The sequence below is a fragment of the Tiliqua scincoides genome, chromosome 5 (assembly GCF_035046505.1).
Source record: "Tiliqua scincoides isolate rTilSci1 chromosome 5, rTilSci1.hap2, whole genome shotgun sequence".
Taxonomy (NCBI): Eukaryota; Metazoa; Chordata; class Lepidosauria; order Squamata; family Scincidae; genus Tiliqua; species Tiliqua scincoides.
This window is the reverse complement of record NC_089825.1, coordinates 79293423-79316528: the sequence shown is the minus strand read 5'-3', so window position 1 is coordinate 79316528 and position 23106 is coordinate 79293423. Positions and strand designations below refer to the sequence as shown.

Below are 23106 nucleotides of genomic sequence, written 5' to 3'. Positions count from 1 at the left end.
GTTAATTATGGTGGGGCTACAGAGGAGACCTGTGCTACGATAGTCTGGAGAGGTGCACAAGTTGGACCTCAAAAGTCAAGACATATTTTGACTTGGTTGAATCAAGTACAGTTTTATTTTCATTTTGAATAGTTGAGCATATTTTTTTCAAGATGATAAGATGAAAAGAGAAATCGCTGACTTGCTCAGAAGCTTAGCAATGCGATAAGGTTATGCAGAGTGCTGCTCTTGCAGGTTCTCTTTGGACCTGATCCTGCAGCCTAAGACAGTGAAGCACATTCAGCTGTTGGGGGCTGGGGGAAGGAGGAAAAATTCAGACAAATGTAACGCCTTAACTTACCTTAGGAATTTGAAATATTTTTCTTACTTTGATTATGTAGAAATGTTTTTTCTTAATCGGATGATTCAAATATCTGAAGTTTCAAGCAACGCTTGTGCAGGAAGGGTGGAAATTGAATCTAAAGTATTTCCCTAAAATGTGCATAGCAATACACAGATACATCCATTTCATTTGCCCCCATCTCCAGACAGGAAGCACGTGGCCTGGCTTTTCAGAAGTTTTGTGTCAGAGTTCAGAATGTGAGGCACACGTTTCATTTTCCCAATTTCGAACTGGGGCTGGTTAGGATGAATGTAGAATTGGGGGCAAGAAATTTCATGCAAAACCAGAGATCTGATGAAGCTCTCCTTTCTCTGTTCCTCATCTACAGCAACTTAACTCCATCATTGCTGCTTCAATGTCACTCAAGTCTTCTACCAAACTGCGCCAGATTCTAGAGGTGAGGTTCCTTAAAAATAAGCATTGGGTCTCCGTGGTTATTTGGGTTTAGGGGAAGCCTTTAGGTAACCAGACTAAATAAAAGTCCAAAGCATTAATCAGTGTGCCCCAGACTTCTGAGAGTTGAGGCTCACTTTGTTTCTGGCTTAAAACGGATGGCACATTTACACAAAGGTGTAATTTTAGTGCATGTAAGAGGAAGACTTAGGGCCCAATCCTACTGAGTTCAGTGCCAGCAGTATATTTGTATTGCCAGCGCCAGGTGTTGTAAAAGTGCTATAAGGCACTCTACCGCTGGTAATTGAAATGCAGTGGTAATGAAGTGGTAATTGAAATTGCCACTGATTACCAGTGAAATGAAGTGGTAATTGAAATTACCACTGGTAATTGAAATGCAGTGCCAGCACCGAGGCCAGCACCAGTTGGCACTAGGCCTCCGTGCTGGGAGAACCTGCCGTGGGAGCAGCCGGCAGTAAATGTCTCCACTGACTGGCGGAGCAGCTTTTCAGAGCTGGGGGGAGGGTGGAACTGGGTGGAGGGAGGGAGGGGGAAGGGGAGGACCGAGCCCAGGAGGTGGGTGGGAGAAGGCAGCATACTCTGCCGCTGTATCCTATGCCCCCTCCAAAGCCTGAAGGCCCTACATGGGCCTCCTCAGTTCTGTGCCAGCAAAATAGCTGGTGCAGCTCCAAGGAGACCATTGGGGCTGCTAGCACTTTACTTGTGGTAAGGGAACAAAGTTTTCCTTACCCCAGGGAGACTCCGGCAGCTACCCAGGGTCCACAGGATACAGTGGCGGCCATTTCAGTGCTGCTGCTCCTCTGGGTGCTGGGGCAGCATATGATTGGGTTGCCCTCAATCTTCAGTGGAGACCACTGTGGACTTCATTGGAGCCCTTAAACATGACATCAGTCTCTGACAATAGATACACCCCTGCTTGGGAAAGGGGAAAGTCTGGAACAGTGACTCATGCAGGTATGCAAAAGGTACCCCTCTCTCAAGACAGCTAATGTTGCTGTATCTGGATCAGGATTAAATGAATGATGGGAATAACCTGACTCAGAGAAACAGCAGAATTAGCCACTATTATTGGAGGCTGATTGAAAGGAGACCAGTACAGAGCAAGGATTCATACAGAGATGCAGCAGACAGCTTCCTTTCTGGGTGCATGCTTTGGGCTAACAGCATTCTTTGCTTATGTGATTAGCATATTTCTCATGGTGCACTGGTGCCCCACAGCACATGGGAATTACTGCCTTACAGCCCAATCCTATGCATATCTACTCAGAAGTAAGTCCCATTGTGTTCAGTTGGGCTTACTCCCAGGTAAGTCTGCATAGGATTACAGCCTTAGCGCCACTTCAGTGTATGCTGTGAAAGAGGGTTCTTCTGCCCTCTTGCTTTTGGCCAGAAGTGCAAATGTCACCCACAATTAGCGTGATAGCAGCAGCCAAGTTCAGCTCACTCCATCTTGGACTGTCCTCTCATTGTAAGGCAATTGGCTGAGATAAGAAAAATGAACTATCCATGATAAGTACTTGAAATCATGTGATAGGTGAGCCTGCCTTGGGCCTCAGAATAATCTTGGAGGACAGCCATCCACAAGATTGTTTTAACTCTCAATATGTTTTTCTATCTATTTAGAGATAAAATACATCGTGGGCAGATGTTCTAAACTGTCAGATGTTCCATGTTTTTTGGGACATGCATCAAAGAGAAGATAAATGAGTGTTCATCTCCATCTGTTCAGTCTTTGTGAGACCTGCACTGCCACTAGACTGGGTTTAAAGACAGGAAGAAGTGATCCCAGCCATTTTGACCCATGTCTGTTTCTCTGTAGATTGTTTTGGCATTTGGGAATTACCTGAACAGCAGCAAACGGGGAGCAGCCTATGGTTTCCGGTTGCAAAGTCTTGATGCGGTATGTATGGTGTTTCACTTTCAAAAGGGTGTGGAAGGCTTGAAATCTATTTATTTGTGACAGGACCAGACACTGAAAAGCAGATGTGGGCTTGGGAGTTGGTTATGACTGTGTCTTGAGCCATTATTTTAATCCAAGCAGCTGAGTGAATCCAGTGAATTTGAATCCAAGCAGTTGCATTGCTGAATGTGATAGCTAACTGCAATGGGATATCCATCCCTGACAGTAGGCCAGGGTCAGCAATGGCTGGATACAAGCAAGGAGATTTCTCTCAATGCCTGTCCTCCTCAAGGTTACAAGGGCAGAACAATCTGCCCTTGCCCACGTTCCTTGTCATGGTAGAAAGGTGTGGTGCAAACTTTGGTTTTGCCTGCTCCATTTTTCCCAGACTACTGTAGGCTGCGTAATTTATATAGTGCATCTGGTCCCAGCCCTAACCAGTTGAGCCCATCACAGCTCCTAGGACAGGGCTCTTGCTTCAAATAGCTTTCTGTTAACCTTTCAGAGCAGAGAGGAAGGCTCTCTTTCCTGGCTGTTAGGGACAAGAAATAGCTCAAAGCCACAGATGTTGAAAATGTGGCAGAGTTGTGGTTTGTGTGTCAGTAATCCTGCAACAGGGAGCCTGTTGGACAGTGGCAACTGGAGGAAAAGAATACAAGCAAGAGAAAGGGTGGTGGTGATAATAGTAATAATTGCAATACATTAACATCCTGCTTTTCTTGCATGGAGCTCTGGGAGGCAAATGTGGGACACTTTTTGTTTATATCCGCTACAACCCTATGAGAGAGGTTAGGCTGAGGGAGACTGACTTGTCCCGACATGGTCACCCAATTAGCGTCATACCTCAGTGAGGTCTTGAACCTGAGTCTTTCAATTCCTAGTCCACTACTGTATCATGCTGGTTCTTAAGTGCTGGAATGAGGACAAACTGGAGCCTTTGGTGTTTCCCAGTCTGACCATTGTTTCTCTCCCTAGCTACTGGACATGAAGTCAACTGATCGGAAACAGACGCTACTTCATTACATAGTACGGGTGATCCAGGAGAAATACCCAGATCTCACCAACTTCTCCAGCGAGTTGCATTTCCTGGACAAAGCAGGGACAGGTATGGAGATGATGGGCTGTGGGGAGTAAAGAACAGTGATTCATCTTTATGGTATGGAGTGCTGCTCCCATGGCCATGGGGATTGGACAAGGAGGAAGAATAGGAAACTGCTCTTACCTTACCAAATCTATCCTGAAGTCCCCCAAGTGGGACCAGGTAATTGAAGCCACATCAGCCCAGCTGGGTCTTTGTGACCTCACTCATCTCTCTCTCCACACTGGTAGTGTCGCTGGACAGTGTGCTGCAAGATGTGCGAGGCCTGCAGCGGGGCATGGAGCTCACACGCAAAGAGTTCATGCGTCAGGATGACAGTGTGGTGCTCAAAGATTTCCTCAAGGCCAACACGGAGGTGATGGAGAAGCTCCAGACAGACAGTAAAACTGCACAGGTGAGAAGGAGGAGAGCCACGCTCACTGGGAGGGAGTCCTACTGAACTCAGTGAGACTTCCTAAAATATTAGGAATGTCTCCTTAACTCAATTTGAGCTTCACAGTGTAACCTTTATTTATAGTGAAGCTTTGTGCTTTTATCACAAACGTTTTGCTAAGCCACTGTACAATCTTCAGCAAGAGAGCCTTGTTAGGACCACTCGACACAGTTCAGTCCTGCTTCAGCTCTTGGGAGATCCTAAGTATGCTCCCGCTTGCCTGGCATTGCTAGGCCTTGGGGACTCTAGTAAAAAAATAAATTGAGAACTCAAAACTTAAAGTTAGTCCCGCCCTACTCCTTCCCTTGGGACTTCCCACACCAGCCACAGACCCATCATGAGGAAACGAAGGGAGTGTCTTCTTGATGCAGCTGCTCTGATGCTCGTGGTTGTAATTCTGGGTTGGCTTTTTTCTTTATCTTTAGGAAGCCTATGAATCCACAGTGGAATTCTTTGGGGAAAATCCCAAGACCACCCCTCCGACTATGTTTTTCCCCACATTTGTGCGCTTTGTTAAAGCTTACAAGGTAAGAGCCCTGTTTCTGAGGTTGGTGTAGCCTAGTGGCTGAGCACATGAACCAGGTATGTGCACTGGGCCTACTCCATGAACATACCAGGTGGCTGCTTCAGGCAAACTAGTCTCAGCTTCACATCCGCAATATGGGGACAATGTATAATCCATAATAATAATCCATAATAATCCATAATAATAATAATTCAACAATTTTAAATGCCTTCTTTACAGGGCTATCAAAAGAGATGGCTGAGATAATACAGTGTATGTGAAGCACTTTAAGCCCTTGAAATGCGCTATAGAAATGTGATGTATTGTTAATAGTTCTGGTTGTAAGAGTTAATGAAATTGTCGTTCTAGAACGCACATAGCATTGTAAATAAAATTATGTTTTATTGTCCAATGGTAAGCTGCCCTGGGCACCCTACATGAGGGTAGGGGGAAAGGTCAGATATAAGCCTTTAAAGTAAATAGAGGACCCTAAGGCACTAGCCAGATTACTACAGTTAATGGGCAGCTCAATCCTTTCTAGCACTGGTGCAGCAGGGCTACATGGTCTCTGCTGTATCCAGTGTAGGTTAGGAGCAGGCTGGAGGTCTCCTTGGAGTAAGGGGATATTTTCCCCCTTACTCCAAGTAATGCTCTAGTCTGCCCAATGGGGTTACTCAGATCTACGCCAGCTAAATCACTGGCACAAATCCAAGCAGTCCCACGTAAAGCTGCCAGGCCCGGGAAAGAGAGTTCGGATTCGGCTGAGGCCTCATCCACCAATCCCACCCTCTCTTGGGTCTATCTCAGCCCCCATTCTGCCCTCCCCTGCTTTATTACACCCCTCCCCACCTCTGTTTTGCCCTCCCCATCCTCCCCAAGCCCCTGTGCCACTTGACGCTTCTCTGACGTCTTCCAGCAGCTGGCGACTTGGATGCAGCATTGATGGGATGGTACAGGCCTTCCAGCCAGTGTTGCTTACACTCGAGTTGTTGAAAAGCACTTTATGGAGCTTTTACAATGGCTAGCACTGATGCAGCAGGTGCTGTGTTGGCACTCACATTCGTTAGGATTGCACAGTGAATTGTCTGATTGAGAGAGAATATTTTCATTTATGCTTGTTCAGTGATACTCCCATCCCATTCATATAACAATATTATATAAATATTGTTTCATATATTCCTTGGGCAACAATTGATGTTGATAGTTTAAGGAGCCTGAATTGGTCACAAGTGATGCTCTAGGGAGGTAAGGATAGGTGAGTGTTGCCTTAAAAAAAATATATTATTTGATTTACTTATTTATTTGATTTGTATCCTGCTCTATCCTATTGACTCTGAGCAGCTGAAAGCATGGACAGCTGTAATCACAGATGCTGAAGAATTACTTTTCTGCCCCCCCCCCCCAAACGATCACAGGTTGTGCACGGAAGATAGTTTGACATATAGACATGTGAGCTCTCCCCCTCCCTCCGCTTACTACTAGAGCTTCTGTTCCTAAATAGGACCACTGACTGGCAAATGAGTGAGTTTATCCATATTCAGGGATCTCCTAAATATGCAAAAAAAAAAAAAAGTTTGTACATTAAAAGAAAAAAAAACCTAAAAAACAGGCCACCAAGGACTGTGTGTGCTCAGTAATCTCCAGGATCAAGGAGAATGTTGAAGGCAGCTGAACACCAATTAGAGAGAAAAAAGGAAAATTGAGAGAAGATTTCCTACCCTTAACACAATGTCCTGGGGCAGAATTGGGGTCATGGCAGGCCTTAGGGGCTGTGGGGCCCAATGCAAAACACTTTTTGCAGATAATAATAAATAAATAAATAAGATGATGGACAACCCTATGCGGGTCCCTACTCACCAGGATGAGTGGCAGTAACAAGGCACATGCCAGCAGCATCACCACCAACTGTTTGGGGGCGGGGGTGATTTCAAGCCAATAAGACCTGGTTTGGGCAGGAAGGAGGGCCATCCAGTGGCAGTGCTCCACTTACCATGCTCTCCTTGTGACGCCTCAACCTGAAAGATTCCATGCTGGAGCATCAGCTACAGAACAAGGTGCTAGCAAAGTTTTAGGGACTCTCCAAGAGTGGGGCCCAATTGGTCAAATTGTCCTAAGTCTAAACCTGATTAAGGTTGGGGAAATGTGCCCCATTAGATTAAAAATTCTCCACTGTGCACTATGCAGGCAGGTGTTGAATGAAACCTTTACCACTAAAGCACTCAGGTTCTGGATTGTCAGCCAGCCCCAAATCTCTATAGCATCATGGCGGAAAGTTTCAGGAAGGTGGGAAGGGGGAAAAAGTGTGTGGTTCCCTCTTCCCTTTCCTCCTTCTGAAACCTTCCCTGCTTCTGTGTGCGGTGATGAAGTCTCATTTGGGTTCTTCCTTTGGGCTGGCTGGAACCCCATGAAATATTCTGATTCCTCTGCGACATGAGGCTACTGAAGGGCATTTTGCAATGTAATGACTCAGGAATCTGGTTTAGCATGGTTCATTTTTCCCCCTCCATCCCCCACCCCTGCTCCAAAAATAGAAAGCAGAAGAAGACGTCCAACTGTGGAGGAAGCAGGAAGCAGCTGTCAAGGAGGGGGAACCAGAGTCCCCAAGCAAAGAGGAACCGTCCGCACCAAAGGTAGGTGCTAACACTTTTTCACCGACTTCTAAAATAGTCCTCCTGGTTCCCCACTTTTTCTCAACATCAAGAACATTCCAGAGTTTCGTACCAAGCTGTGTTCTAAATTTGGCCAGTCAGGTCCAATTAAGGATGAGATGTAAATTTCACCAAAAATTCTTCTGCTCATTTGAGTCATACCACTTATTCCAATTCCAATTTTCTGACAACAGAATTTACTATTTAGAAAGGGTGCATCTGGGAGAAAAATAGATCTATGTAACATATTGTCTCTCCTAGTCACAATGCAAGGCAGATGTGCAGCCTCACACTGAGTGATTAATGTTTCCTCCTCTTCTTGCCTGTTGACTGCTTTTAACTCTCCAGAAGCTCTGGTGCAGATTCAGCAGCCTAAGAAGGTGCTGGGGCATGCTTAGCTAGCAGCCTTTGTTGGGAAACTCTGTTATTCCCCAACCATGTGCTGCTTGTGGATTTGGCTTCTCTTCCTGTTTGGAATGGATATTCCCCTCCCCAGAATTGGAATGTGCTTAGTGATTGGGCAGTCAGACCTGTCCATCTTGGTGGGGGGGGGGAAGCAGGAGGGGGAGACCAGGTGGATTCCACTCCTCCAATCAAGTAACTTGATGATGATGTCCCAGCAAAGTGATGCATATTCGCAGCCCACAGGAAGTGTGGGTTGTCCTCTGCCAGTCACTTGAGTGATCTATTCATTGAGAGCTCAGAGAAGGACACCCACTTGCTCACTTGCAAGTGCAAGGACTAGTGGCTTCTTTGAGCAACGTAAGTAGGATAGCTAAGATCTGTCTAGCTAGATTGTGTTAAGGAATATTTTTTGCTTTGTCTGCAGTTAAAGGATGAGTTTTTTTTGGGGGGGGGGGGTTATATGTGGGCAGAGTTTTGAGTCGCATTCCAGCTCCATCTATTGGCAAAAATGGTTATTGCATCAGTCTGCTGAAAACCTTTCTTTGTGCTTTCCAGCCAAACTCAAGTATTTTCCATAGTATGTGGAATTCATTGCCACAAGATGTGATGGCCACTAGCTTGGATATACTTAAAGGGAAATTGGATAAATTCATAGAGGACAGGTTTATCAATGGTTACTTGACTACTTAGTAGTCAGTGGCTACTAGAGGCCTATGCAGTACCTCCAGGTTCATTGGCAGCATGCTTCTGAATACACCAGTTGCAGGGAAGCAATGGCAAAAGAGAGGCATGTCTTTCTCTCCTGCTAGTGGGTTTTCCAGAGGATGCTGGACTCAATGGCCTGATCCTGCAGGAAGTTTTTTATGTTAAGACTCAGGGTTTTTACTATGCAACTTCTTGTGTTCCAAAGCTTCTATTTGCAACTACAGAAATGGGGTGTAAAGTTATATATCTGTGGAAAGAAAACTCATTTGGCTTTTGGATTAATGTGCCAGGGAGAAAAACCTGGAATACTTGGCCCTGGCCCTGTGCCTCCTACCTTAAGAGTAGCTTCGCATGGTATTCTGTTGATAAAGTATAAAGAGATGTGCGTCTGGAAATGATCTATGGAAACATGCCAGAGAACCTTAGTCCAGTGGTTCCCTGACTCTTGGGTTGTGACCCACCAGGGGAACCAGAAGCAGGGCATTCCCCCTTAAGGGGAGCAGCCATGCTCCAATGGCAGTGACAGTGCTGCAGAGATTCCAGGGCTGCTGCCGCCAAGGGGCTTATTTCTTACCTTGGGGGTGGAGCTGGCTTCTTGCAGGGCCCTGGAGGCTTGCAACTCCCTCCAGAGTCCTCGGAGGCTTCTGTAAACAATCATCTCCTATCAGCGGCTATTTCCAGAGGTAGCTGCTGTTAGGAGATATGGATTGTTTATAGAAGCCTTGAAGGGCATTGACATCAGAGAGGGCTGCAAGCCTCCAGGACCCTGCAGGAGGCCAGCCCTGGCCCCAAGGTAAGAAATAAGCCCCTTGGTAGCAGTGGTGCTGCGATCGCTGTGGTGCTGTTCCTGCTCCCCTCCCTACCTCTCTCCCCACACACACAAATACTTACCTGGTTCCCAACTTTCCTGTAGGGGTTTGGGAATCACTTCCTTAGTCCATTATGCTCCTTGGTACACATCTGTCTGTCACATCATACAGGTTTGTTACAGATATCAGTGGGGGACCGAAGCTGCCATAAGAAGTGTGAAGTGGTCTCCCAAGGTCTCAGCTGTCACTCATGGCCAGCATGTGTGGGGTGGTTTATCCCCAACCTTGAAATCCCTTAAGAACTTAACATCAGAAGAGTCCTGCTGGATCAGGCCAAGGGCCCATCTAGTCCAGCTTCCTGTAACTCAGAAACCCACCAGATTCATCTGGGAGCATTCAAGACAACAAGAAACCTATATCCTGTTGCAATTCCCTTGCACCTGACATTCAGAGACAGGCTACCTCTAGAATCCAGGGGTTCTATGCAGTCATCATGACTTGTAACCTGTGATGGTCTTTTCCTCCATAACTCTATCCAATCCCTTTTTAAACGCATCTAGGCCAGGTGCTATCACTTCATCCTGTGGAAAGATGTTCCATGGATTAATTATGCACTGGGTAAAAAAAAAAAAATTCTCAAAATTTTTTGAGACAAAAAACAAGACAAAACAAAACAAGACAAAAAATTATCTGTTATAACTCTCCCGCCACTCAATTTTAGTGGATGATCTTGACATTGTACATTTTGCCCAAGTGTTTTCTGGCAGGACCAGAGTCATTCTAGTAGCACAGTAAGTTTTTAAAAGCAAAGTCTTAATAGTAGTTATTAGCAAGACGGCCTTTGACCAAATCTGTCTCCCTGATTTGACCAAAACTTTGACTCCTCTGTTTGCCAGTGCAGGGGTGGGTGGTGGTGACCGTGGGACTTATTGGTGCCTGTTTTAGGGTGGAACGGAGCTGTGACCTTCTTGTAAAACTAGTTCCTGACCAGGCTTGTATCAGAAAATATTCTGAGTTTTCGTTTATAGAGTAGATATTTTCTTGAATTCCTCTTTGTCATAGTAGTTGAAGATAATCTGCCACTCTAAGCCCTCAGAATAGACTGGATTGAAAAGTAATTAAGCAAATAGAAAGCCCCTTGCAGCAGCAGCCCCCCCACCAATATCCAGTACCTTGGACAGCTGCCTGATGGGTGGGCTGGCTTTGCAGACAGAATTCTTGTATTTTGGTGTGGTGCATCTGTAACTACAGCAACCGTTTTTTGCCCCCATCTTGACAGTCTCCTACCCATAAGGCCAAGCGGCAGCAGATGGACCTCATTGCAGAGCTGAAGAAGAAGCAGCTGGTGAAGGAGCCCCTCATTTTTGACAAGAAAGATGGAGCCATTGAGGACATTATTATGGGTGAGGAGGGCTGTATCTTTTGCCACTTAGTTTTGATGTCTCAGCAAGGCTCCCATAGAGGGCAGGTGTGGAAGCCCAAATGGGAACTACTTGGAATCTGGCTGGGCTGGGGACATCCTCCTCTGGCTCAGACCATTCCGCCCAGTGCCACTGCTGCCCTGCAGCCACCTGGACTTCTGGAGCCCCTTTCTCCTGGGAAGGGCTTCAGCAGCAGATTTAAATCATGCCGTGTAATTTGTTGACTTTTGGTGATGACAACAAATTACACTGCGTGGTTTAAATCTGCTGCTGGAGCCCTTCCCAGGCAGAGCTACCTAAGCCGGCTGCTGCAAAGCTCTTGTTTTCTCTGAGTCAATGCCTTATTTCTTGGGAGCAGAGGTTTGCTTCACTCTGTGCTAACAAGGGCCAGAGTGGGTGGATTCTGCTTCTCATTGCCATGATTGTAGTCTGTGTGTTTCTTGGTTAGTCTGCTGCTCACCCTTAATCATGACTACTACAAGCTTATATCTGCATGGTGCTTTTTATTCTGCCCAATCCACCCATCAGGGGTTTCCTCGGGGGAACCCACCCATCATGAGTTTCTGCTAAGGGGTGAGGATTTTGGGGGGAGGGGGTCTGGGGGCTGAGAGTTTTGAGTAGCATTCCAGTTCCAACTACTGACATTAATGGTTACTGCACTAATTTGGTGAAAACTTCTTTGTGCTTTCCAGCCAAGCTCTGGCATTTTCCAGAGTGATGATAAAATGGAGCAATGTGTAACAGTATCTTGTTTTAACAAGTCTATTTTGTCTTGCAAACACGGATCAGGCTTCTTCAGGGATTCCCCCCCCCCAGCTACTGCTAATCAGTTTGCATCAAGCTTCTAGATGCCTCTGCTAGTTTGGACTCTGCTTCACGGAGGCATACTCCCTTGCCTCTGTGTCCTTCTTTGGACTTGCTCCCCTTTTGCTAGTGCTCTTTCGGACAAGTCTCACACCTTCTGTGTTCACTAATTTCCTGTCTGGTATTCTCCAAGGACATATCTGCACCATGCACTTCAACTGGTTTAGCAGAACTTCTGCAGCGCAGTGGCTGAGGCTGCACTCCTGTACACACTTACCTGTGAGTCCATCTCAGTGGGCACAATGGAACTGATTTCCAAGTTTGCACTGTAAGAGACGTGAGCTGCAAATTGGGACTTCTCTAGTTTGGCTCTCACCTCCGCCGTGAATTCACCTGGCAGCCTTAGGTGAGCCTCTCAGCCTCAGCACCTCGGCTGCAATATGGGGATAACAATACTTATTTACCATATGTGGTTGTTATAAAGACTTGTCAGTGAAGAGTTAGAGGGTGACCAAAGGGAGTAGGGTCTCGTAGTTAGTGCTCAGCACAACCCCTTCCTGATCTCCACTTCCTGGAGTTACTGGGTCAGCAGCTGAAAATGGGAGGGGAGAAGCACATAGATCTGTCTGCTGCCACTATCCCAGGCTAAGGGAACCAGAGGGGGACCATCTGGCAAAACCACCCTTCCCAGGCAAACACAGAACAATTTCCTGTTTGAACCCAAATTGCAGTAGCACAAGGAAGCGAGCAGATATGACAACTCACTGAATTATCCATGAACGTAAATTAAGGCAGGCAAGGCGTCCAAATAATAATCATTTTATTCAAAACCCTAAATAAAAGGAATTTAGTGAAATGGAAATAGAGAAGTAATTTACAGCAAGCAGGCTGCTGAAAGAGGCGGGAGCTTGACTGGATAGCAACAGAGGTAACTAAATTGGATGCAGTAATTAATAATGTCCAGCAGAGGGAGTTGGGCAACTACTCACAAGCACGACCCACAAACCTGCATCCCCACACTGGTGAAATTTTCAGACTGGCTTGGAGTGAAGAGAGTGGAAGAAACAAAATTAATGTCACCTAGCTGCAAATACAGCCCCTGTTTCTAGCTACTTACATTGTCCCAGGAGTCTTGGCCTTCAGCACTTACAGGAGAGTGAATGTTCCTTCTGTGAACCAGCTCTGGTTCCAGCAGCAGAGCTAGCAAAGCATCTCCCAAGCATCCTGGAACTCAATATTAAGAAATCTAGTCTGATTATGTTGTGGGGACTGGAGGAAGAGAAGTCAGCTGGGCATTCTATCTCACCCCTTTACCTGGAGAGGTAGGTTTGGCTGCCCAATCAGTGGGTACCTGCCAATTTCAGCAGGAGATTTGGCTAGGAGCAGTTGTCTCCAGGGAGAGCCTAGGCATAGAGAAGGAGCAGTACACCTCCAGCCCCATGGCTGTTTGGGCATGGCATTTCAGACAAAGGACACTGCAGGAGCACAGTGCAGCAATTTTTAAGATGCTGAACCAGCACAGAAGCCTTTAGACAGAAGTGTCTAAAATAAGGAGGGCTAGGTGAAAAATGGGATAAAACCAAGTCATTCATTATGGGACTTGGTCAAGGATACTACATGGGTAGTGCTTTGAACACTCCAGAAGTGCTACACAAACGACAAGTGCTAACAGCCATTCCGTCTCCCCAGGGAACCCTGCAGGCTAGTTTTGTGACCTGTGGAGTGGGGTGCTATGGATTTCTTTGTTGGCCAAACTGGACATGCACTTAAACACATTGGTTTGGCCCAGATTCCCCTCTCCCGAATGTGGCTGGGGAAGCACCCAAATCTTGGCAGGGGCAATGGGCCTTTTAGCAGCTTGCCCCCAGCACACTTCCTCCCACACTATCTTAAAACAGATGGCAAGCCAAGGGAAACTGAGTGCACATCTAGCAGCCTTATACTAATGGAACACAGATATGCCCTTGGAGATCCCTATAGAGACAATCCCCATTTGTTGTGGGACTTCACTTCTCTGCTGCTCTTCTCTCTTCTCTTCCTCCTTGCCCTCCTTGGCTTCTCCTGGAACTGTTCTATACTCAGCACTGAAGACCATTCCTTTCACTGCTCGGACGGGCAAACGCTCGTCTCGCCTCTTCTGCGATGCCAGCTTCAATGAAGAGAGCCCGCTGTAGCTCAAGGATCTAGGTAATGACTGCATGGAGGGCAGGGGCTGGATTTAAATTCTGCAGGGCAGGGGGAAGTGTGCCTGGTAGAGATGGCACAGGTTTCATCCCTACAGTATCCAAAGTGCCTGCTACTGTTTTCATGGTTATCCAGACCTTCTGCCAAGAAACTCAGTACATGGCAGGTGGGTGGGTGGGTACATCCCATCCATCTGTCTCCCATCATTTTAGTCTTGCCACTGCCCCATGAAGTAGGTAAGGCTATGAAAGTGAGTGACCTGCTCATGGTGATCCTGGGAGCCCCTCCTACTTTTTCCACAGTCTATTAGACATGGTGAAAATGTTGGTGGCAGCATCAGTTCCACCTTCAGTTCACACCCCATTCTAAAGCAGTAACCAGGCCCTCTGATTTCTCTTGCGGCAGGCCTGCGGAACCAGCCGTATCGGCGGGGGGACACCGGTCGGCACAGTGGCAGGAAACGGATCGCTGGGCAGATGCAGCAGGTGACCTCCGACATTTCGCTGTGACAGCCATGAACGAGAACTTCCAGTGACACCAAACCTCGGCTGGGGGTGCAAAGCACAGACTCAGGGGTTCACAGCCAACAGGCCTGGAACAAACACTCCTCTCCCCCCAAGGAACAAAGGGATTCAAGGCAGGGGGACCTCCCCTGTCCTGCTGCTTTTAAAGCCACCTGTGGGCTTTCTGCACACATGCAAGCCCCTAACAGTCAGGCTGCCCTCTGGATCAGCATTGCTTCGTTGGTGAACTTCATGGAGTCATCTTGGCCCTGCGTGGCTGACCCAGCATGGAATTGTGGCAGGCAGGAAGAGGCTCCGCTCTGTGCCATAACTCATCTGGAAAGCAGAAGGTGCTAGGAAGCAACTGCAGCCACGGTGTAGCACCAAACTTAACAAGAAGCCAGGTGTCTTTGGGGCTGCTGCCTTCTCTCCATGGGAAGGAAGCGTTTTGCCAGGATCTCCCTCACCCTGCCCTCTTCATTCCACCTGCTCACGTTCCTTTCCCCACCTTGCTTAGCTTGGCCCCTGGCTTGCTTTTCCCCTCCAGCCCTTTCTCTGGCTTAGAGAAGATGTGGGGCTGAGTTTTCAGGAAAATCTTCCCCTCTATACCACACAAAGTCCTTTATCGCCATGAGTTGTTGCTTGCTTATAGGAAGGTTACTGTGCAAGAGTGTGTCTCCTCAGGCTCATGCAAGCTGTGGGGAGTGGTGCAGCAGGGCTGTCTGGCTAGTGGGGCCGAGAGGACGCTGAGGTACCAGGAAGCCCCCTGTCCAAAATCACACCCAATTCCAGCACTTTTAACCTTCCTCAGAGGTGCGGTGACAGATGCAGCGGCAAATGACTGAGACTGCAGACTGTTCTCAGGTTTGGGCAGGCCTAAATGGTTGATGACCTGCATGCAGTTGGTACAGGGCCCCATTTTCACCTGCAGCCTGCTCAGGTGCAGGGCTGGGCTGTCGTGCTAGTAGAGGGAAGGAAAGAGGGACTGCATTTACTCCTTGTCTCTATCCCACTCATCTAACCCAAGGCTGGCCTGCATCAAATGATGCCCCATATAATTTTTCCTCTGTATTCATAAGTCAGGAAGCAGTCAGCTGACAAGTGGGCTGTCAGTGGATGAAGGCAACAGCAAATGTGGGCAATTAAGCACAGCCAACTTGCATTGTCCTACCATCCCCACTCCCAGCAAGGCTTCCTGCAGTAGGTGGACCAGCACAGCCTGAATACTCCTGGGGCATCTCTATGCAAGCCTTGCATAGCGAGACTGGAGAAAAAGCACACCGAGCCCAGCCAGTAGGGGGAAAGTGGACATAAAGGTTCTAAGCAGGTTATGAATGGAACCTTCCACTAAAAGGGTTTAAATAATGTTGGTTTCCTGTTGTAGCACAGCAGCCAAACTCTAGAGAGGAGACCTAGTTGCTGGAGCAGCATCTCAGGATTTTAGGCTTTAGCACAGGCATCTCTTTTTGGCACTTTGAAAAACAACTTGCTCTGAGACGGCTGCAAAGAAGCTCAGCGGTTTTGTGACAATCAACCTGAGCACTGGAGCTGCTGCTCTTTGTCTTGCCACAAGGTGTCGCCCATGCCTGTGGATTTTTCACTGGTGCTTTTCCTGCAATGTGCAGGCAGTGCTCAAACCCCTCCCCCCATGTACTCTGTCTCTTAAAGATTTGCCTACAAGCAGACAACACAGAAGGGCAAAAGCGACAATGCTGGTAAATTAGCTTATTCAGACCGTACACACTGTAGCTTCCAACAGTCACCATGTGTCAGCTGTAGAGTGGATTTGGTCGACTTTGAACGCATTCTCATTATCCCAGGGGTTCCCAAAATTACCAGCGACACCCTTCTCGTGCTGACGCCGGTCATGGAACCCAGATTCATGTCGAACCAGATGGACTTGGAAAGGTTCTGCCGTTGGGATGCCCCTAAACCTAGTTCAGAAAACATGGGGGTCAGGATGACCCAAACAGGCATGTGTTGGAACAGCCTTCAGCGATCCTTGTTAGATTCCACAACACAGAGCCCAGCTCCTCCCCAGCATGTACTTGCACCTTCCTATCCCTAAATTGTCCTTCGAGGTAATGCCTTTTTCTTTATGGGTGGTGGTGGACCAGAGAGCAATGTAAGGGAGTGAGCTTTGCAATGCCATTACGCCCACCTCTCATATATGGATAGCCATGTGACAGCTTTGCCCACAGAAGCAGACCATTCCTGTTGTAAACACACAGCCACCTGGGACCGTTTGTGCCTGCAGTAGACACTGCAACTTTGTTGCAGTCCTTTGCATGCCACAGTTCTCCCCCCCCCGCCTACCCACTGCCTTCCCTGCAGCAGGCTGGCCTCCCAGCAATAAGCGCATACTGCAGCAGACGTCGCCACGTGCACTCGTACAGACCCTCCCCAGTCTTGGCTCAGATAAAAACACTCCAGACAGGGCAAGGCCAAAGTGCTGCTCCCAGTCTTCTCCCATGCCACCCCTGAAGCTGCACACCCCTGCTTAGAAACCTGCCACTTTTAGATGTAATGCTTTCATTGCTTTTGCTGTAACTTAGATGCAGCTTAAAATAGTCACAGCATATGCTCAGCATAGCACCTTTGTCCCATGGTGACTCATCACACCATGGCCAGGGGCAGGGTGGGTGGGTGGTCAGCGAGGGAGGGAAGGGGATGTTAGAAAGAGAATAATTGAATGTGCAACTTGTTTTTTTTTTTTAAATGCCTTGAATCATTTACGGGCATATTACAGTGCCCTATTTGATTGCTACTTTGTATACATTATTTTTATATATGGTTATGTGAACTGCATTTAATCCAAAGCAAACAAAGAGGAAAATAAATGTATTCTACTGATGCAAAACAGGTGGCTGTGAGTGCATTTGGAGAGAGTGCGCAAGCTGGCTGCCAGCTAAAAGAACTTCATCAGGGTACACAGCTTGTCCTCACTTAAAGTCATTTTGTTTTAGGTTGTTTTATTACAAAATAGATGAGGGGAAAAAACTGATTCCCAACAAGGGCCACTCTGTAATCTGCACATTCTCCCCATATCGGTGTGGGTTTTCTGCAGCCTGCAAAGCTCACATTTATTTCCAGTGCTTAATATTAGAAGTGTTTGGGGTCTTCATTTAGTAGTTTGGTGGTGTTTTTGCGACCAGAAATATGCTGTAGGAACGTGTTTGCATATATGGCAAAATTGGTTTCGATTCGCTTCAAGTTGCCGTTTCCAAGAACCTCTCAATAACTTTTTGTCAGGACTTGCTGTAGTTTAAGGGTATCGGCTCCTATAGTGCTAATGTGTCCTCTTGTGAAGCAGCCTCTCCCTGCTTAGACTAGAATTCAGTTCCTTATATTCAAAGCCAGAAAAAGATGTTAGATTACTAACAACGTGTTAGGAGTTGGTGATGAATAGCATCTGCCAGCTTCAGTCTGCCTTGCTTGTGGGCTTCTTCACAGAACTCGAGCCAACCACTGTTGGAGGCGCCCTGTAGACTGTTACCCCCTCTGGTCTCATCCAGTAAAGATTTCCTCCGAAAGCAGCAGCAGAATACCATAGTTCTTTGTTGCTCCTGCCATAAATGCACTGGTTATATGGCTGTCATTCTTCCCCACTAAACCCATAATAGCTTAGGGGTGCAAAACATAAGGCCCAGAGGCCAGATGCCATGCACCCCAGAAAAAATTTATCTGGCCCCTGTGATAATTGGGCTCATATGTTGAAATTTATGATCAAGATTTGAACATTTTTCTCTTCTGTCATTTGCAGCTAACGAGTTTCTTCGTGAGAACAAAGTTCTTATTTCTGGCCCTCATCTGCTTAATGATGTCACTTCCGGCCCACAGCAGGCACAATGAATAGCTATTTGCTATTTGGCACAATGAATGACTTAGACAACCCTGGCTTAGGGACTCTTAGAAACTTGATGACAAGGGGGTCACCAAGTGAATGAAATATAGAGATTCAAACAATTTGAACTGGTGGCATATGTAGCTTGTACGAATTGCTTCTTGTAGCATGCAAGTAGTGCGACAAGTAGGATATGTGCCGTGGGTGCTACTTGAAGGAAGGGCGCCACTGAGCAGCAGCTTCCTGGCAACCTCTTTGCTTCCGCTGTGCCACTGCACACCTCTAAGCACAGCTCTGTGCTCAGAGACCTGCAGTGGTTCATCAGAAGCCAAAAGTCAGCTGGGAAGCTGCTGGACAAGGGATGGGGAAGGCCGGCAGCCACACTGTAAAGCAGTAGCAGCCTTCCTTCAAACTTGGAAGTGACATTATAGCATCACATGACAACATGCTGACTCGGACACTGTGATGTCACCACCTCCGGTGGCACTGGTCCTGGATAAATCTCTGGTAGCATGGCAGAAAAGTATCACATTTGCCACACACCTGGCTTTGGACAGTGAACCAGGCTAAGGAAATCACAGCCTCACGGTGCTGAACCCTCAGCCAGCCTTACTTGAAACCTGCTCAAATGAGACAGACCAGCAATGACAAAAGTGCCAGATTTCAGACATGCTAAATGAACGGACACCACAACAAAATGAATGGGCCGCTGCCCACAGTGGTATTTTTATTTTGTTTAGATTCTATGCTTAAGAAAAAAGTCACAGTGCTCTAAGAACATCACTTAGTCTTACAAGATTGAAGGAGAGTCACAGGTTCACGGTCATTGTAATGTATTTTTACTGCTGCACAATTATTGCATAGACCTGATAATTGGCTTCTTCTGGATTACAGTTGATGCTTATATCTAATGTCTTAGGGCCCAATCCTATCCAACTTTCCAGCAGCGGTGCAGCCGCAATACAGCCCTGAGGTAAAGGAACAAATGTTCCCATACCTTGAGGAGGTCTGTGACTGGCTCCCCCGGCACAGGAAGCAGTGCATACTTCATTGGTTCAGCAGCACCAGCACTGGAAAAGTAGATAGGATCGAGCCCTTTGCTTACCATCTTGACCCATTGATTTCAATAAGCTGCAACTAATATTAGGTTCTAAGTACCAACTACTTTAGGCAGCTGCCTCCAGGTAGAGACATCTACACCTTTTTCTTTTCAAAAACAGAAACACGGAAAAGGTTGCAGAACTGAAGAGCAAGACAAGTTATTCAGACAGCAATTCGAGCTTATGAAAGCGAACTTGATAGGATGTCCAAGCACAGAAGGTACCCCCTTCTTTGTAATTTGTAGCCCCAGCACCCTCTGCCACTATTGCACAGTAGCCAAATTGTCCAACCACTTCCCACACACACACCTTTGAAAAAGCAATCCAAGTTCTTCCAAACAACAGTTCACTATCAGTAGAAAGAATATCCCGGAAATTGCTACAGGATTGGACCACGGAAAGATCAGAGGATGGCAAGAATGGAAATGTACCACCTTAAGTTTACACCCTGGGGTTCAATAATCCCGCTTGATCTACGAGCACTGTCCAGGCTGTGTATATGTCACTCTGCTTCCACTGTCTAAACAGTGGAGGTTTTCAGCAAGCTGGGGAAAAGCATAGCTATTTCAAGACTCAAGTCAGATGCAGCTAGATCTTTGTCTATCCCAGCACCCATTCATGTCTGCTCCCAAAATGCTAATTTGAGCAATTTTAGAAAGTGGGGAGTAGTAGAAAGTCACCTTCTCACTCCTTGTAGAGCCAGATTATGCGTCCCCTTTTAGTAACAACAGAGTTGTGGCTGTAATTATTATTTTTCTTCAGTCCAGTTACTGCATTGAATTTTGGGACATTCAAAGGACTGCACGGGCACTGACCCGATGTGCAAGCTCCTGGTTTTAGAGGTAGGCTGCCTCAGATTGCCAAATGCAGGGGAGGGCACCAGGACACAGGTAGTGTCCTGTTGTCTTGTGTGCTCCCTGGGGCATTTGGTGGGCCACTATGAGATACAGAAAGCTGGACTAGATGGGCTTTTGGCCTGATCCAGTGGGGCTGTTCTTATGTTCTTACATGCAATGAGAATAAATGATGGAAGAAGGCCAAAGTGGTGACATTCCTATAGGATGTTCTAAACTCTAGCACTCAGCAACAGCCTATTCAACTATACCTATGTAGGTAATCTCTCTTCCCCATTGGGCTGTGCCAATGATGGGAGGCTTATGTGAAGAGTACAGCAGGAGTGTCAAACAAAAAGTTAGCTCCAAAAACCAAAATTGGCTTCAGGAGGCTTCTCTGAGGCCTGTGGGGGCCAATAGAGTGGACTGTCAGCCTGGAGCAACCCAGGAGAGGCCTCTGGAGGTGCTAGGTAAGTAACCGTGAGCTCTGGCAATGGACCCCAGCATCAACAGAATTCCTTATTGGTGGAGGAGAAGGGGTCTGGAACCAAACCCCTGTGGGTATGGAGGGTGCACTGTACTATCCAGTGGGCCACAAATGTCTATTTCAGACTTGGAGGCAATTATTTTTCAGTCACTGTGCCATGACACACTGGTATGTCATGAATGTACTGTAGGAGCTTGGGGAGGGTCATTTATTTAGTAGGTTAACTGCGAGATGTGACCCTCCCCCCACTGGCAACCCTGTGTGCCTCATCAATTGTCCAAAAACTGTCAAAGCACACCATCAATTTTAGCACTGTGTCAGTGTGCCATGAGATGAAAAAGGTTGAAAATAGCTGCTTAGGGGTGACAGGATTCTTATATAAGGGCTTTCAGTAACTAGAAACTTCTTTTTCCCAGGATTGGAAGCCCAAGCCAGCTGTTTTGTTTTTAATGCACTAAGTCAGTTGTTCTAAACTGGTGGGTCACAATCCACCAGCCAGGGAAGCACTTGTCCCTTGTCCTAAGGGGGTCTGGGGAGGGCTCCCCACACCTCCAAACATGTAAAAAAAAAGAAAAAGGGACACTTCCAGTTTTGTCATGAAACCAGAAGTGCCCATCTCTCTCTCTCTTTTTTAAAAACATGTTTGGAGGTGTGGACAGCCCTGTGGAGACCTCCCCCTGGACTCCTGCACTGGCTGCCAGTAACTGAAAAGCCCCCTCCCATCCCCAGTAGCAGTGCACTCCTGGGGATTGTGTTCCTGCCATAGCCCCTCTTACACACACACTTAGAGTGCTCCAAACTCCCTTGTAGGAGTCTGGGAAGCACTGCACCAGGCTCATCTGGGGAGAGGCAGACATGTAATTCTAGCTGTTTCAATTTCAGCCACTGTTTTGCCTTCCTTATGCCCCCACATCACAATCCATACAGGAACAGCTGCAGTTCTGCTTTCCAGGCTGGTTATCCTGTCAGGCTAAGGGCCTGTGGTCTATGCTCAAGACACATGTCTCAGGTGGGTTGAAACACCTGGAAAACCTGGCAATGTGACATGCCAGGTAGCTTCCAATGCCAGGTAGAGCTGGTGTGACAACTATAAGGAGCATGGAGAGATCTTTTAATGGCACCTCCAGAGTGATTTCCAGGGGTGCTCTCATGCTAACAGGTGTAGCCCAGCAGAACTGGGGACTGGAAAGACAAGGAGCTAGGGCAGACTGTGGGCTGCAATGGAAGCAGCATCAGCCAGTACCATCCACCTCTGGAAAAGAAAAAAAGGGGATAAAAGTCCTAGTGCTGCCGTGGGTTCTTGCAAATATTTGTTCTCTGACAAGCTGCATTAGTTTGTCGTTTCTCCACCACTCTTGTCCAACACACATACAGATTAAACATTGTGGCAGTCATGGAAGCCTCCATTGCAGACTGGTATTTAGATAAATAAGGGTGCAATCCTAATCAACTTTCCAGCACTGGCATAGCATAGCTGTGCCAGGGGGGCATATGCTGCATCCTCAGTTGGGGGGCAGTCATGGAGGCCTTGTCAAGGTAGGGCAATGTTTATTCCCTTACCTCGGAGTTGCATTATCCTTATGTCAGTGCTGGAAAGTTGGTTAGGATTGTGGCCTTTGTTACTAAAACAGCTGGGAGAACAAGCCTCTCCCCAGTTCCTTTTTCGTCTCCATCTTGGAAACTCCCTTTTATAGCAGCTCAAACACACATCTTTCCATTGCAAACCTCACCATCCCCTAACTTAATGCAGGCACTTCTAATCTGTGTCTGCCCTCCAGGATTCAGGGTAATTCTAGGCCAGCAACAGGCTTTTACAAGAAAATAAAACTGAAGTGAGATTGGGTTTGACATTTGGCTATTTCCACCATGGCCTTGACAGTAATTTATACTTTTATACCCGTGACCACTCAGGCTATTCTAGAAGTAGGACTGGGAAGATGATGGCCTCCAGCCTGCCTTATTGTAAAGCGGTTTCTGTTCCTCTTGGCAGGGGGAGGGGGAGTGTATGGCTGTGTTCCAACCACCAAGGGAAGGGTGAGGGGTGGGGCAGTTTGGGTGATGAGAATGTGAGATTAAGAGGTTTGTGGCCCCAGCAGAATTGTAAGAGTTGGTTACTGTTGCTTTTGGGAGAGCTGACTGAAGCCAGTTCCTGTTCTGGGGACTTCTTGGGGCAAAAGATGAGCTGCACTAGCCTGACTTCTTTTAAGTACCTTCATTTTTTTCTGCCCAACTATTCTTTTTGCTGCTTGACCTCAGGTGTTCAAAAGGAGACAACTACAGATTTCGGTGTACATAAGAATCCACATGAGAAACAGTCGCTTTGTGTGAGGACCCTCTCATTCTTTTCTGACAGTAAAAAACAATACTGTACCTTACTTTTAAAACAAAGTTGCTCTCATTTGTTAACAGACTGCTGTAGCAGAACTAAACCAGTTAGGGATGAGTCATAGCTCAATGCAGAGCATGTGCTTTTTAAGCAGGAAGTCTTGGGCTCAGTCCCCAGTCTCTCAAGGCAAGGATGGGAAATGATCCTGTCTAAAATGCTGAAGAACCACTACCAGTCAGGGAAGACAAGGCAGAGTTAAATGGAGTCCAACTCCACAAAAGACAGCTTCTTGTATAAAAGTGTT

General features: G+C 47.0%; 1 protein-coding gene across 2 annotated transcripts in view; it reads left to right on the top strand.

The window, feature by feature from the left end:
- Window positions 1-16802, top strand: part of FMNL1 (formin like 1) — a 100198-nt gene extending 83396 nt beyond the window's left edge. The window contains exons 20-28 of one of the 2 annotated variants that reach the window (XM_066626998.1): window positions 711-779; window positions 2616-2696; window positions 3672-3801; window positions 4026-4189; window positions 4654-4755; window positions 7265-7363; window positions 10580-10703; window positions 13608-13712; window positions 14115-14187. In XM_066626998.1, coding sequence (XP_066483095.1) covers window positions 711-779; window positions 2616-2696; window positions 3672-3801; window positions 4026-4189; window positions 4654-4755; window positions 7265-7363; window positions 10580-10703; window positions 13608-13699 — 861 coding nt within the window. In that variant the 3' untranslated portion in view covers window positions 13700-13712; window positions 14115-14187. Of the gene's footprint in view, window positions 1-710; window positions 780-2615; window positions 2697-3671; window positions 3802-4025; window positions 4190-4653; window positions 4756-7264; window positions 7364-10579; window positions 10704-13607; window positions 13713-14114 lie in introns of both variants that reach the window. The other variant, XM_066626997.1, reaches the window with a different exon arrangement.
- Window positions 16803-23106: the final 6304 nt, after the last annotated feature.